This window comes from Carcharodon carcharias, chromosome 14, assembly GCF_017639515.1.
Source record: "Carcharodon carcharias isolate sCarCar2 chromosome 14, sCarCar2.pri, whole genome shotgun sequence".
NCBI classification, from domain to species: Eukaryota; Metazoa; Chordata; class Chondrichthyes; order Lamniformes; family Lamnidae; genus Carcharodon; species Carcharodon carcharias.
In genome coordinates, this window is record NC_054480.1 from 3,069,385 (window position 1) to 3,085,231 (window position 15,847).

Here is a 15,847-nt window from a genome sequence, read left to right on the forward strand (position 1 = left end):
CTTTTTCCTCGCTTTCTGACTGTGTTGGTGAGGCTCAGACTACAGCAGATTTCTGACACTGTCTGAATACAAGGTAGGTCAAATGGTTTGTACTATAAACAAATAAGATAAAGCATACATTAGTTGGTGATTTGAACAAGGCAGCACACAGAAGAATATTGAGGAAGGGACAATAACAAACCTTTAGATGTCATGTTCCCAATGCTCCCTCCCACTGGCATTCACAAACTCCACAGGATCAGGATTCCAACACTGCCAATTCTCAGAATTTTTGGGACAGTTCACAAGACATTTTCTGTGCAACTTGATAGGGTCATCAGTGCACATTGACGAGCTCTGAAAAATGACTAACAAGTCCTTAAAAAGCAAGGATTTATTTATTGATTAGGAGTCTGATTTGTTTAATTAACACATTGAGACAATTTCCTCGTGGAGTTTCTTTCACATTCAGACTTTTCTCCTGGATTATTTAATTTTGTACAATGAAGATTCTGGGGTTGGGGATGTGGGGTGATTGGAAATTGATTATGAGTAACATGGGTGCATTACAGTAAGAATTGTCCATCAGTTCTGAGCAGAATGTGGACTCTCTCTCTCTCTCGTCTGTTCTGTAGATATAGAAGAGCAAGATATTCTCCAAAAGAACGCAGTCCACGCCTGAATCTTTATGTTAAACTGAAAAAGATAAGAGAATCAGTCAGTCAGTGTTACCCTGGCAACAGCTGCGGGCTAGCTCATTCACAGAGTGGGTCAATACAACAGAACACTGGACAGTAATTACATTCCTGAAAACTAAACAGAACCTCCTACTTCCCAGCTAGACAGCACGTTCTTGAGGACATCCTGGAACTGCAATCATCAGTGACAGCTTGGAGTGAATGTAGATATACTGAACCAGACAAGCAGTGGAATTTAGTGATATAATACACCTTCCCTGAGGCAGGTTTGGTAGCAGGGGCCATTTAATGAGGCAGGTGGAGACTCTGCTACTTTTCAACCTCTGCCCTGATTAAGTCCAGCATGAGAAGACTCGTGGACAGCCTTCCCATCCCACCATCAACTGAATCCCTTCTCCTGAAGGCTGCAACCCACTGCAGCTGGGTTTCCAGAAGTGTCTGTGGGGGGCGGGGGGGGGTGGTTTGTCCCTTGTTCAAAGGCAATCAGTGCCTGATTGGGGGACCCAGCATCAGGAAGGAGGGGGGATGGGGGGGTGGTGTGCAGGAGGGCTGCTGAGAGCCTACCCTTACTCACAGTGACCTCCACCCGGCAGCTCCCCTCCCAGCATCAATGACCTGTGGCCTGGGTCCCTTGGCGATTCTGGGCCTCAGGTGGGTATATTACTGTCAGCAGCCACTACCCCCCTGGGGGTACTGCCCAGCTATGCTCACTGTCAGCCTCTATTTGGCTGTAGCTCTCAGCCCCATCGATCCTGGGGCAGGCCCACCACTGCCCAGTTAAGTGCCTGATTGGTACAATTTGGCAGGGCCTTCCTGCCCAGCTAGCAGGCAAAACCCGTAACCACCACCCAAGGAATGACCCTAACGGCACTGAGTTAGTAACATTGCCCTGAATGATGCAGACACAACAACTCAAGCTGATCAACACATCCCATTCTTTAATTGGTGCACTTCCACTGAACTCACTCTCCACTCCCTCCACCACCGCTGCACAGTGTGGACCACTGCAGCAACTCGCCAAGCCTCCTTTGACAGCACCTTCCAAACACGTATCTTTCTAACTGGGGAGGTCACGTGTTTGGAGGTTGTATGAACCTCACCACCTCGAACACAGGAGGAAGCTGAAAGGGTCAGAAAGTGGGGAAGAGGCTGTGTGCAATGATCTGGGGGTGTGGAGGGAGGGGAGACATTGAAGTAGGGCAAAAAGGAAATATTCGCATGTGGATCATGCCTTTACAGTCAATAAGGCTTTTGTGTAGTAGGTGTTATGCAAACACATTGCACAGAATGATCTTAGAACAATCACGAGATAATCTTTTTTCTTGTGATGTTGGATGAAGAATCCCTATTGTCCAGGACACCAGGGAGAACTCCAGTGTACTTCGTTGAATTAGTCAAATGGGCAGATAGGGCCTTGGTTTAAACATCTCACCAGAAAGACAGCACCTCTGACACTGCAGCACCCCCCTCAGTACTGAGCCTCCGACAGCGCAGCAGTCGCTCAGGACTGACACACTGACAGGGCAGCGCTTCCTCAGGACTGATCCTCTAACAGGGTACAGTTCCCTCAGTACTGACACTGTGAGGGAGACAGAAAACAGGTAACTATAGGCCAGTTAGCTAAACATCTGTCATTGGGAAAATGTTACAGTCTATTATAAATGATGTAATAGCAGAGCAATTAGAAATGCATAATACAATCAAACAGAGTCAGCATGGCTTCATGAAGGGGAAATCATTCCTGACAAATTTATTACAATTCTTTGAGTAGGTAACAACCAGGATAGATAAAGGGGAACCAGTAGATATAATATATTTGGATTTCCAAAAGGCATTCGATAAGGTACCGCACATGAGGCTACCTCATAAGATAAGAGCCCATGGTGTTGGGGGTTACTATATTCGCTTGGATAGAGGATTGGCTAACTATTAGAAGACAGACACTTGGGATAAGGGGAGCATTTACAGGATGGCAACCTATAACTAGTGGAGTGCCACAGGGATCAGTGCTGGGGCCACAATTATTTACAATATATATCAATGACTTGGATGAGGGAAATGAATGTACTATAGCCAAGTCTGTGGATGACACAAAAATAGGTGGGAAGGCAGGTGGTGTGGATGACATAAAGAGTCTACAGAGAGATATAGACAGGTTAAGTGAGTGAGCAAAAACGGGAAAATGTGAGGTTATGCATTTTGGCTACAAGAATAAAGGAGCTGAATATAAGTTAAATGGAGAAAGACTGCAGAAAGCTACAGCACCGAGGGATTTGGGGGTCCTCGTGCATTAATTGCAAAAAGCTAACTTACAAGTTCAGCAGGTAATAGGGAAGGCAAATGGAATGTTGGCCTTTATTTCAAAGGGAATGGAGTATAAAAGTAAGGAAGTCTTGCTAAAACTACACAAGGCAGTAGTTAGACCACACCTAGAATACTGTGAACAGTTTTGGTCTCCTTATCTAAGGAAAGATATACTGACATTGGAGGCAGTCCAGAGAAGGTTCACTAGGTTGATCCCAGGTATGAAAGGATTTTCTTATGAGGAGAGGTTGAGTAGGTTGGGCCTGTACTCATTGGAGTTTAGAAGAATGAGAGATGACCTTATTGAAACATATAAGATTCTTAGGGGGGTTTGTCAGGGTAGATGCTGAGAGGTTGCTTCCCCTTGTGGGAGAGTCTAGGACCAGAGGGCATAATCTCAGAGTAAGGGGTCACCCTTTTAAAACAGAGATGAGGAGGAATTTCTTCTCTCAGAGGGTAGTGAATCTGTGGAATTCTTTACCGCAGAGAGCTGTAGAGGCTGGGTCATTAAGTATATTCAAGGCTGAGATAGACAGATTTTTAATCAGTAAGGGAATCAAGGGTTATGGGGAAAAGGCAGGAAAGTGGAGTTGAGGATTATCAGATCAGCACTGACCCTCCGACTGTGCAGCGCTCCCTCAGCACTGACCCTCCGACTGTGCAGCGCTCCCTCAGCACTGACCCTCCGACTGTGCAGCGCTCCCTCAGCACTGACCCTCCGATTGTGCAGCGCTCCCTCAGCACTGACCCTCCGACTGTGCAGCGCTCCCTCAGCACTGACCCTCCGACTGTGCAGCGCTCCCTCAGCACTGACCCTCCGACTGTGCAGCGCTCCCTCAGCACTGACCCTCCGACTGTGCAGCGCTCCCTCAGCACTGACCCTCCGACTGTGCAGCGCTCCCTCAGCGCTGACCCTCCGACTGTGCAGCGCTCCCTCAGCGCTGACCCTCCGACTGTGCAGCGCTCCCTCAGCACTGACCCTCCGACTGTGCAGCGCTCCCTCAGCACTGACCCTCCGACTGTGCAGCGCTCCCTCAGCATTGACCCTCCGACTGTGCAGCGCTCCCTCAGCATTGACCCTCCGACTGTGCAGCGCTCCCTCGGCACTTCCTCAGTACTGACCGTCTGACAGTGCAGCACTCCCTCAGTACTGACCCTCCGACTATGCAGTGCTCCCTCAGGACTGACCCACTAACAGTGCAGCCCTGAGCTGTGGAGTGTCCACAGTAGCTAAGTGCTGCAGTAAAAGGCAGTATGAGCAATTGGTATCTTGGAAGCTGTTCTCTGGATGCTGAGGTCTTCGGGGTTATTGGGTCAGATTTTCACGAAGAGTTTTGAAATATATATTTATATATAGCAATTGTTCAGGTTTGGGACATTAAAAGGTTAAAATCAAACTTGCCTGCACATCTGTTAATAATGACAACCCCCTTGGATTAGTGTCTGAATTGCTTCCTGTTCAGACACACTGAGAACAAGCAAAGACCAAGTGCTGATAGGAAAGCTGGTTCTCAGGGCAGTTTGTTGGAGCCGGAATATAGGTTAATAAGTGATTTATACAAGTGACAATACATTTCCCAGCACACTAATTCAGTGCTGCACACTGCTTATCAAATGTACTCCCTGTTATAGATTGCTGCATATTCCTCAGTCCAGCTGTGGCCTTTCCCTCAAATCCCATTTTCTGCTTGAATGAAAAATTTATTTTCGTCCTTCTCGACACCTACATAACGGCAGCTCTTAATTAACTGTGTAGAATACACTGTAGAACTCTCTCCTCCTTAACAATAAATCTTAATAACCTCAATCTCCAAACCAACATCACTAAATGCGCATTATCCTGCTGGTTATTTCATTGCTGTACGTGGGAGCTTGCTGCACTGCATTTCCTACATTACAACAGTGACTGCCGTTCAAAACTACTTCACTGGCTTTAAAATACTTGGAACATCTTAAGGATGAGAAATGCACTGTACAAATGCAACTCTTCCTTTCTATTACTGTACTCATGTATATGCTGATGCAGTGACTAGAGACTTAGATGAATTCTCCACCACCCTAAACATTCTCTCCACCACCAACACAGAGTGGCAGCACTGTGTACCATCTGCACGACAACAGCACCTTCCAAACCCATGGCCACTACCATCTAGAAGGACAAGGACAGCAGATAGATGGGAACAACACCTCCTGGAAGTTCCCCTCCAAGTCACTCACCATCCTGACTTGGAAATATATCGCCGTTCCTTCACTGTCACTGGGTCAAAATCCTGGAACTCCCTCCCTAACAGCACTGTGGGTGTACCTACACCACATGGACTACAGCGGCTCAAGAAGGCAGCTCACCACCACCTTCTCAAGGGCATCTAGGGATGGGCAATAAATGCTGGCCCAGCCAGCGAAGCCCACATCCCGTGAATGAATGAAATGTAGGTGAGGCTGCAAGCTGTGCTGTACTCCGCACCTCTGAAAGAGACTGGATGTGGATCGTAAGATGTGAGTGTGATTATTGCTGATAAGCACATATTGGGATTTCAAACTTTTATCTACATTTTCAGGTTGATTTCACAACTTTTAATGATCTGATTTTTATGTGTTGTGGACTTGTTGGAGGTGTAAGGCAGTGGGAGTTATATACAGACTTGTTGGAGGTGTAAGGCAGTGGGAGTTATATACAGACTTGTTGGAGGTGCAAGGCAGTGGGAGTTATATACGGACTTGTTGGAGGTGTAAGGCAGTGGGAGTTATATACAGACTTGTTGGAGGTGTAAGGCAGTGGGAGTTATATACAGACTTGTTGGAGGTGTAAGGCATTGGGAGTTATATACAGACTTGTTGGAGGTGTAAGGCAGTGGGAGTTATATACAGACTTGTTGGAGGTGCAGGGCAGTGGGAGTTATATACAGACTTGTTGGAGGTGCAAGGCAGTGGGAGTTATATACAGACTTGTTGGAGGTGTAAGGCAGTGGGAGTTATATACAGACTTGTTGGAGGTGTAAGGCAGTGGAAGTTATATACAGACTTGTTGGAGGTGTAAGGCACTGGGAGTTATATACAGACTTGTTCTGCACAGTGATTGCATGTTCACCTTTTTATTGTTAGTAAAGTGCATGGCTCAAAGTAGCGGTAAGCTGCTGCTGATATGATGTCTGCTCTGCTCCCACTGGACAGCACAGAGCTGGAGAACCAGATTGGAACATTGGGATCAGAGCTGCTGGCTCTATCCCCGCACCAATCATGGGAGCTGCTGAGGAAGAGTGCTTTATTCCCAACAGCAGATGATGGAAATAATCAGGATCTCTGGCAAGGGGAGAATGGAGGATAAGGGGGGAGGCTCAGGTGAAAGGAGATTTAGAATCCTAAAGAGAAAAGTAGAGACATTCAAACATTGTGTACTGATTTGGGGAAAGACAAGCAGCTGGGGCAGGAAGAGACAGAGTTTAATGGTAATAGTGCATCATCAAATAAGGACCATACAAATGATAGTAAAAAATAAAACTGAAGTTTTATTAACTGAAACTGAATAAACAAGTAAAACTTTGGTAGTAAGAATTGAAAAGCAGAATATTTTTTAAAAGGTGAGAAATGTGTAAATGTTGAAGCTCAGTGGGACTTGGGTGGATCATATAAAGGAACACTAAGTTAGCATGTAGGTACAGCAAGCGATCAGAAGGCAAATGGCACATTGGCCTAATTTGAGGCAACGTAGAAATCAGTGTCAGTGAAATCGGTGAAGCTTATTTCCTCACTGTGATACCAGTGCCAGATATTTAATTTAATTTTCTCCCCTGTCCTGAAATCTCCAACCCCATTCTTGTATAACATTCCATGAAAATCTGCTACCTGTTGGCACCTCATCCAATGGCCATTTTCAGTGTGAGATTAGATGGTGACAAGGCCATTTGTCGTGTCCTCCCTGATTGAAGATACTGAACTCAGAGTTAATTAAGTTCACACCTATCTGCCAGGCCCAAGTAAAACCTCCAATTTAAACTCCTTCACAATTTTGATGCCAAGTCATCCAATACTAAAGAGTCCATGAACATTGCTATCTGTACTTAGTGACTGGAGCACAATTACAGAAAGCATTGAGAGACTGGATAGATGACAGAGGCCACAAGGGGCTCCATTCAGTCCCTAAACCAGCACCACAACACTGGTCAATATGGAATCAGTTACATTTTTAATGTTAGTAAAGAGCCAATACAACAGTGGGTCCTCCCTGAACATGACTGATTTCCAGTGGCTTCTAGTTGGGGTTATCAGGGGCCTGGCAAATATACATGGCCAGACTCCACTGTGCCCCAGCAGTATAGGGCTGAAGCTTCACACTGCTTTACATCAGGTACCAGTGTCAGTGTAAAAGTCTACAGTATAAAGGCACCAAGGGGTGGGTATCTTCCAAATGGAGAGAAACAAGCTGCGGAGGAACAGAGGTTAGGTGCCCATGCACATAAATCACTAAAAACTAGATTTCAGGTACAAAAGTCAGTCAGAAATGTGAATGGAATATTGGCTTTATCTCAAGGAGATTGGACTTCAAAAGTGAGGAAGTTACACTTCATCTAAAAGAGCTCTGGTAGACTACATCTGGAATAACTGTTTAGTTTAAAGCACCTGGAATAACTGTTTAGTTCAGAGCACTGCTCCTCAGATCTTGGAGGGGGTGCAAGATTGATTCACCAGATGATAACAGGGTTAGGGTTACATAGCTTTAAAAAACGTGAGCATATAAAAACAAACTTCAAGTTTAAAAATGAATACTGGCAATGGTCTACATGCCCATCACAATGACTGTTTCCATCTGACAAAAAGCACTTTTATTTTTAAAATGTAAAAGTAGTTCTTCAAACATATTATAAACCAGTTTGGATGTAGAAATTCCAAATGATACAATTATTCAGTGATTCTCATCCTTACGAATATTTTCACTCATCAGTGCAATAGTAAGAGGGGATATTGGCTCAGAAAATCTAGATGTAGAATCAGTCTGGGAGGAGCTAAGATGCAACAAGGGGCAGAAAAGGTTAATGGGAGTTGTCTATAGGCTTCCAAACAGTAGTGATAAGGTAGGGGACAGCATTAAACAGGAAATTAGAGATGCATGTAACAAGGGTGCTACAATAATCATGGGTGACTTTAATCTACATATAGACTGGGCAAACCAAATTAGCATTAATATTGTGGCAGGTGAATTCCTGGATTGTGTACGAGATGGTTTTTTTAGCCAGTACGTCGAGGAACCAACTAGGGAACGGGCTACCCTAGGTTTGGTATTGTGTAACGAGAAGGGCTTAATTAATAATCTTGTTGTGCGGGGTCTTTTGGGGAAGTGATCATAACATGATAGAATTCTTCATTAGGATGGAAAGTGAAGTATTCCGATCTGAAACTAGAGTCCTAAATCTAAACAAAGGAAATTATGAATTGATGAGGCGTGAGTTGGCCAAGATAGGTTGGGAAGCTTCATTAAAAGATATGATAGTGGATAGGCAATAGCTAATATTTAAGGAATGAATGAATGTTTGCATTACAACAGTTATACATTCCTTTCTGGCACAAAAACACAACAGGAAAAGCAGCCCAACCACAGCTAACAAGAGAAATGAAATATTGTATGGAACATATCTTTTTATTTTCTATTGAACTGTGAATTAAAATTATAATGGCTGCAGGTTGAAGGACATGTCCACTGAGTGAATTAAATACTGAAAGTGCTGGAAGACCACCTCGTGTCATCAACAAGAACTGAAAGGAATTTGGAAGACATCGATCAAAATCAACCCATCGAATCCTGTACTCTGGAACTGGTGCTGCTGAATTGTTTTATCCCAGCCTTAAAATCCATGATTTGTGTGTCTTATGTGACTTGTTTGTGTGGCTGTATAGGGATTTAAGAAGCAGGTAAAGTTTAAGTTATAGTGTCAGAAGTTAGCAGTTCATATTTCATTCTTTTGCCACTGGTTAACGACAGTTTGTTCAATAAATTGTTATTTACTTATAAAGTTTACAAACCTGGTGCTCGTATTCTGTTAACCTAAATTAAACAGCTAGGTAGAATTGGGGCAATCTGGTGGTTTGATCAATCTTTTTTCACATTTGTCGCAGCTCAGGGAGCAGCGGGGCTGATATTACAGCACGCCATCCCCAGTGAGCCGTGACAAGATAGTATTAGATCCAAAGAGGAGTCATAAAAACTTTCCAGAAAAACTAACAAGCCTGAGAATTGGCAGCTGTTTAGAATTCAGCAAAGGTGGACCAAGAGATTGAGTAAGAGGGGAAAATAGAGTATGAGAATAAAGTTGCGAGGAACATAAAAGCGGACTGGAAAAGCTTCTGTAAGTATGAAAATTGAAAAAGATCAGTGAAGACAAATGTAGGTCCTTTCAGTCCGAAACAGGGAGAATTCATAATAGAGAACAAGGAAATGGCAGAGCAATTAAACAACTACTTTAGTTCTGTCTTCACGGAAGTAGACAAATAACTTAAACGCTAGAAAACACTATTATAAAGGATGTGATAACAGGACACTTGGAAAATATCAATGGGATTAGACAAAGTCAACATGGATTTACGAATGGGAAATTATGTTTGACAAACCTTCTAGAGTTTTTTGAGGATGTAACCAGCAGGATAGATAAGGGAGAACCAGTGGATGTGGTGTATTTGGATTTTCAGAAAGCTTTTGATAAAGTCCCACATAAGAGGTTAGTGTGCAAAATTAAAGCACATGGGATTGGGGGATAATATATTGGAATTGTTTGAGAATTGGTTAGCAGACAGGAAACAGAGAGTAAGTATAAATGGGTCTTTTTCAGAGTGGCAGGCAGTGACTACTGGGGGTACCGCAGGAAATGGTGCTTGGGCCCCAGCTATTCACAATATATATCAATGATTTGGATAAGGAACCAAATGTAAGTACACCAATCACTGAAGGCGAGAATGCAGGTGCAGCAAGCAGTGAAGGCAGCAAATGATATGTTGGCCTTCATTGTGAGAGGACTTGAGTACAGGAGCAGGGATGTCTTACTGCAGCTGTACAGTGCCTTGGTGAAACCACACACGGAGTATTACGTGCAGTTTTGGTCTCCTTACCTAAGAAAGGGTATACTTGTCATAGAGAGAGTCCAACGAAGATTCACCAGACTGATTCCTGGGATGGCAGGATTGTCACACGAGGATAGATCGGGCTGACTAGGCCTGTATTCACTGCAGTTTAGACGAATGAGAGGGGATCTCATGGAAACGTAGAAAATTCTGACAGGGCTGGACAGACTGGATGCAGAGATGATGTTTTCTCTAGCTGGGGGGGTGGGGTTTAATAAGTCGGAGAATTGGGAGCAGTTTAGAATTCAGCAAAGGAGGACCAAGGGATTAATTAAGAGGGGAAAATGGAGTATCAGAGTAAACTTGCAAGGAACATAAGAGCAGACTGTAAAAGTATGTAAAAAAAAGATTAGTGAAGACAAATGTTGGTCCCTTACAGTCTGAAACAGGAGAATTTATAATAGAGAACAAGGAAACGGCAGATCAATTTAACAACTACTTTAGTTCTGTCTTCACGGAAGACATAGTTAACTTCCCAGAGATGCTAAGGAACCAAGGGTCTAGTGAGGAGGAGGATTTGAAGGGACTTAGTATTATAAAAAAAAATGCTGGAGAAACAGTCTCAGAGTACTGGGTACATCATTTAGGACTGAGATGAGGAGAAACTTCTTCACTCAGAGGGTGGTGAACCTGTGGAATTCTCTATCACAGGAGGCCATGGAGGCCCAGTCACTGAATATATTTAAGGAGGAAATAGATAGATTTCTGGACTCTAAAGGCATCAAAGGGTATGGGGAGAGAGTGGGATATGGAGTTGAGATAGAGGATAAGCGATGATCATATTGAATGGCAGGGCAGGCTTGAAGGGCCTAATGATGTATTCCTGCTCCTATTTTCTATGTTTCTAAAAAGGTTGCATCAAATAGGACAAAAGCAAAATGTGGATGCTGGAAATCAGAAATACAGAGAAAATGGCAGAAATGCTCAGCAAATTTGGCAGCATCTGTGGAGAGAGAAACAGGCCTAATGTTTTTCGTGACCTTTCATCAGAAAGGACATCAGTTAACCTGTTGGGTTTTACGAAGCTGCTCCTTTCTCTTGATGTAAGATTTATTAAATCCAATTTCATAACTTGGCCTAGTGAGAAATAAAATTGAACTCACAACCTGATCAAGTTCTTTGATGAAGTAACAGAGAGGGTTGGTGAGGGGAGTGAGGCTGATGTGGTGTTGATGGATTTTCAAAAGGCATTTGATAAAAGTATCACAAAATAGGCTCGTTAGCAAAACTGAAGCCCATGGGATTAAAAGGACAGAGGCATTGTGGATATGAAATCGGCCGAGTGACAGAGCAGTTTTGCAGACTGAAGGGAGGTATAGAGTGGTTTCCTCAAGAGCTGGTGTTACCACCACTGCTCTTTCTGTTATATGTTAGTGACCTAGAATCGGGCAGACAGAGCATCATTTCAGAGTTTGCAGGTGATAACGAAATTCCAAAATGTAGTAAACAGTGAGGAGATAGTAACAGACTCAGGAGATAGACAGACCAGTAAATGGGCAGATACGTGGCAGATGGAATTTAACAAAGAGAATTGTGAAGTGGTTCATTTTGCTAGGGAGAATGAAAAAGACAATATAAATTAAATGGTATAATTTTAAAGAGGTTGTAGAGAGAGAGACCTGGGGATATATTTACACAAATGATTGAAGGCAGAAGGACAAGTTGAGAAGGTTGTTAAAAAAGGCATATAGGATCCTTAAACTTATAAAGAGGGGCATAGAGTATAAGAGGGAGACAGTGTTTAGCAGTAATATCACCGGACTAGTAATCCGGAGACTCAGGCGAATGACCTGAGGGCACAAGTTCAAATCCTCCAAGGCACCTCGTGGTATTTAAATTCAATTAATAAAATCTGGAATATAAAGTTAGTCTTAGTGATGAGGACCATAAGTGACTATCGTTGATTGTCACGATGGGCAACAGTAACACCCACATCCCATTAAAGAACAACAAAAAAGCCAGGAAATAATCCTAAATCGTTATAAACACTAATTAGGCCAGTGGCCAATTCTGGGCTCCACACTTTAGAAAGGATGTCAAGGGCTTGAAGAGGTGAGGAGGAGATTTAATAAAATGGTAACTGAGAAGACGGGGTTCAGTTAATCTGGGGAAGCTGGGATTCTTCTTCTTAAAGCTGACAAGGTTAAGGGAGATTTAACAAAGGTGTTCAAAACCACAAATGGTTTTGATGAGTAAATAAGGAGAAACTGTTCTCACTGGCAGGGGAGTTGGTGACCAGAGTGACACAGGTTTGAAGGAATTGGCAAAAGAATCAGAAACGTCATGAGAATTTTTTTGACACAAGTTGTGATCTGGAATGTGCTGCCTGAAAGGGAAGTGGAAACTGATTCAATAATAATTTTCAAAAAAGGAATTGGATAAATATTTATAGGGGAAATTTGTAGGGTATTGAGAAAGAGCAGAAGAATATGATTAACTGGCTAGCTCCTTCAAAGAGCCAGCAGAGGTATGGTGGGTCAAATGGTCACCTCCTGTGCTATATTGGGTTAAAATGAGTAGAATAAAAAAAACAACAAACTAAACAGTAGTGGTCAGGTATAACCAGGCTTGGATTTGAAGTCTTGTAGAGAGAAGTGAATAGCTTTACTGATTAAATCCTGAGAATATAATTTTCATTCATTCAGTTGTGGGCATCGCTGGCTAGGCCAGCATTTATTGCCCATCCCTAATTGCCCTCAAAAGGTGGTGGTGAGCTGCCTTCTTGAACTGCTACAGTCTATGTGGTGTAGGGAGGGAGTTCCAGGATTTTGACTCAGCAACAATGAAGAAACGGTGATATATTTCCAAGTCAGGATGGTGAGTGGCTTGGAGGAACTTCCAGGTGGTGGTGTTCCCATCTATCTGCTGCCCTTGTCCTTTGAGGAGGGAGAGGTCGCAGGTTTGGAAGATGCTGTCGAAGGAACCTAGGTGAATTGCTGTAGGTGGTACACGCTGCTGCCAATGTGCTTCAGTGGTGGAGGGAGTGAATGCTTAAGATGATGAATGTAGTGCCAATCAAGTGGGCTGCTTTGTCCTGGGTGGTGTCATGAGATAGAGAGATGACAGGTTTTTGGAGAATTTCCTAAGACCTCAAAGCATGGCTGCCAATGATGGAATGATTAAAATTGGGGGATGCTCAAGGTACCAGAAGTAGGTGGGGTGATTAGAAGGATAAGGAGGGAAAAAGCTGTGAAGGATTTGAAAATAGGTTGAGAATTTTAATAGAGGCAAGAGTTCTTGCCTGGAGTGTTAATAGTGAGATTTGAAATGTGGCTATGTTGGAGGCTTTCTTCAATGTCAATTTAAATATAATTTATTTCTCTGTAACATCTCTTCCCTTCACACTCCATGAGCAGTGTTTTTGTCAAAGCGGCAAGATGTTTCCCTCATTCACAGAATCATAGAATGGTAACAATGCAGCAAGAGATCTTTGGTCCATGTCCCCACACTGGCCATCTGCAAGAGCAACTCACCCAGCCCCATTCCCCAACCTTTTCTATCTACCCAGACAAATATTTCTCTTTCAGATCATTATCCAATTTTCTTTTCAAAGCCTCAATTGAATCTGCCTCTGCCACACTCTCAGGCAAGTGTATTCCAGATCCTAACCACTTGCTGCATAAAAGGCTTTCCCTTAAATCTGTGTCCTTTGTTCTCGATCCTTCTGCAGTTCTTCCTAACTACCCTGTCCGAACGCATCTTAATTTTGAACATCTCTATCAAACCTCCTTTTAATCATCTTCTCTCCAAAGGGAACAGCTCCAGCCTCCCCAATCTATCCACGTAATTGCAGTTGCCCTGGAACCATTCTCGTGAATCTTTTCTGTACTATCTCTAATGCCTTCACATCTTTCCTAAAATGTGGTGCCCAGAACTGGACACAATACTCCAGTTGAGGCTGAACCAGTGCTTTAAACAGGTTTATCATAACTTCTTTGCTTTTGTACTCTATAAAAAGCCCAAGATCTTGTACGCTTTATTAAACGCCCTCTCATCCTGTCCTGCCACCTTCAACGATTTGTGGACATACATCCTTAAGTCCCTCTGCTTCCACAACCCTTTTAGAATTGTACCCTTTATTTTATATTGCCTCTCCATATTCCTATCAAAATTAACAATTTCACACTTCTTCTGTGTTTAAGTTCATCTGTCACTTTATCCAACCATTTCACCAATCTGTTTACGCCCTTCTGAAGTTTAACATTTCTAAGTTTTGTGTCATCTGCAAATTTTGAAATTATGCCATGTACACCAAGGTCTAGGTCATTAAAAAATACCAGGAAGCACAGGGGCCCTAACACTGACCCCTGGGGAATTCCACTACAAACCATTTCCTGTCACTCAGCCAATTTTGTATCCATGTTGCTACCGTCCCTTTTATTCCAAGGAATCCAACTTTGCTCACAGGTCTGTTGTGTGGTACTGTATTGAATGGCTTTTGGAAGTCCATGTCCACCACATCAACCATATTACCTTCATCAACCCATTCTGTTACCTCATCAAAAAACATTCAATAATTTAAGTAAACACAATTTGTACAGACAGGCTTTTATATTTAAGAATTGAAATCAGCAGCAAACACACAGGTCTTGTGGCATCAGCTGGAGTCTGAAATATGGGCTATGTAACGAGCTTGCCTGAGTGGTGATGTAGACCTGTGGGTCACAGCCATAGCTGGCTCATTTTAATGGGGCTCAGTATGACTGGGGCAGAAAGACAGTAGTAGGGTTGGTGTCGCGTGGTGGCTGCTCTCCCCAGTGGGAGAGTGTACAGTAGCTGAGTTACTGGACTGGACATGTGTTCAAGTCCCAGCTTGACAATAACAACAAAAACAATAAATATGGTAATTTGGAACGAACACTCCCGGGTTCTTATGGAAGTGCAAGTTGTTCACTCATGTCTTCCAGGAAGGAGAACCTGTTGCCCCTGGCCTCCCTGTGACTCTAGTCCCACTTCCATAACTGGGATTGCAGTGTGGATGTTGCATGCTGTGTCACACCACAAGGCAGCAAATCAATGGTTATGTGAATGAGTCTGGTGCTCAAATTGATCTTTGTGAGTGCGAGTAGACTCAGGCTGAGAGCAGGCTGTACGTTTATCAGTAAGCAAGCAGCGTATACTCCATTATCAAATTAACTAAGTAGACATTCACCAAATTAAATAAGAAAGTTCCCTAGCAGAGGTGTCCCATTTAAAACATTAATCTCTCTCTTTCAGACACTTATTTCAAACCCTTTCCGTTTTGTATTATGTATGTTTGTGAATGTTTCCTCACAGCACCACTTACCTTTCAATGAGTGAGTCTCTCATACTCGTTGCAATTGCACTGGGCTGAGCCTCATTTAATCTAAAAACACTCTCAATAACCGACAACTCTGTGCTGGTGGTGTCAAGCCCACAGAAAGCACACCAATCATTCACCACCATCCCGCCGGCAATCACCTCACTACCACGATTCACCGTGCCAGCCTGGAACAAAAAAAAAGGAAACACATAGTGAGGCCAGGGCCTGTCTTTGTGAACAACAGCTACACATGGCCTGCCTGAGAGCTGCAGTGACTATGCTGCATCAAATCATTGGCATCCTCAAGCTTGGAAAAACTTGGGCTATTTTGGTTTAAAAAGAAACATCTAATAGATGGCCTCCCAGATAGTGAAGAGTACTGAAAAGGGGAACCCAGAAAACTGCAGCAAAGTAAACAATGACAAACATTACCTCGCTGACATCAACATCAGCATGAACGCAGCACCATAAACAC

The 15,847-nt window shown here is 43.3% G+C and overlaps 1 protein-coding gene across 1 annotated transcript in view; it reads right to left on the reverse strand.

The window, feature by feature from the left end:
* Positions 1-358: 358 nt before the first annotated feature.
* eif6 (eukaryotic translation initiation factor 6) overlaps positions 359-15,847 on the reverse strand; it is a 148,267-nt gene continuing 132,778 nt past the window's right edge. Inside the window, exons 5-6 of the mRNA XM_041205110.1 lie at positions 15,376-15,557; positions 359-675 (exon numbers count right to left, since the gene is read on the reverse strand). Of these exons, the coding sequence (XP_041061044.1) occupies positions 666-675; positions 15,376-15,557 (192 nt within the window). The 3' untranslated portion in view covers positions 359-665. The remainder of the gene's footprint in view (positions 676-15,375; positions 15,558-15,847) is intronic.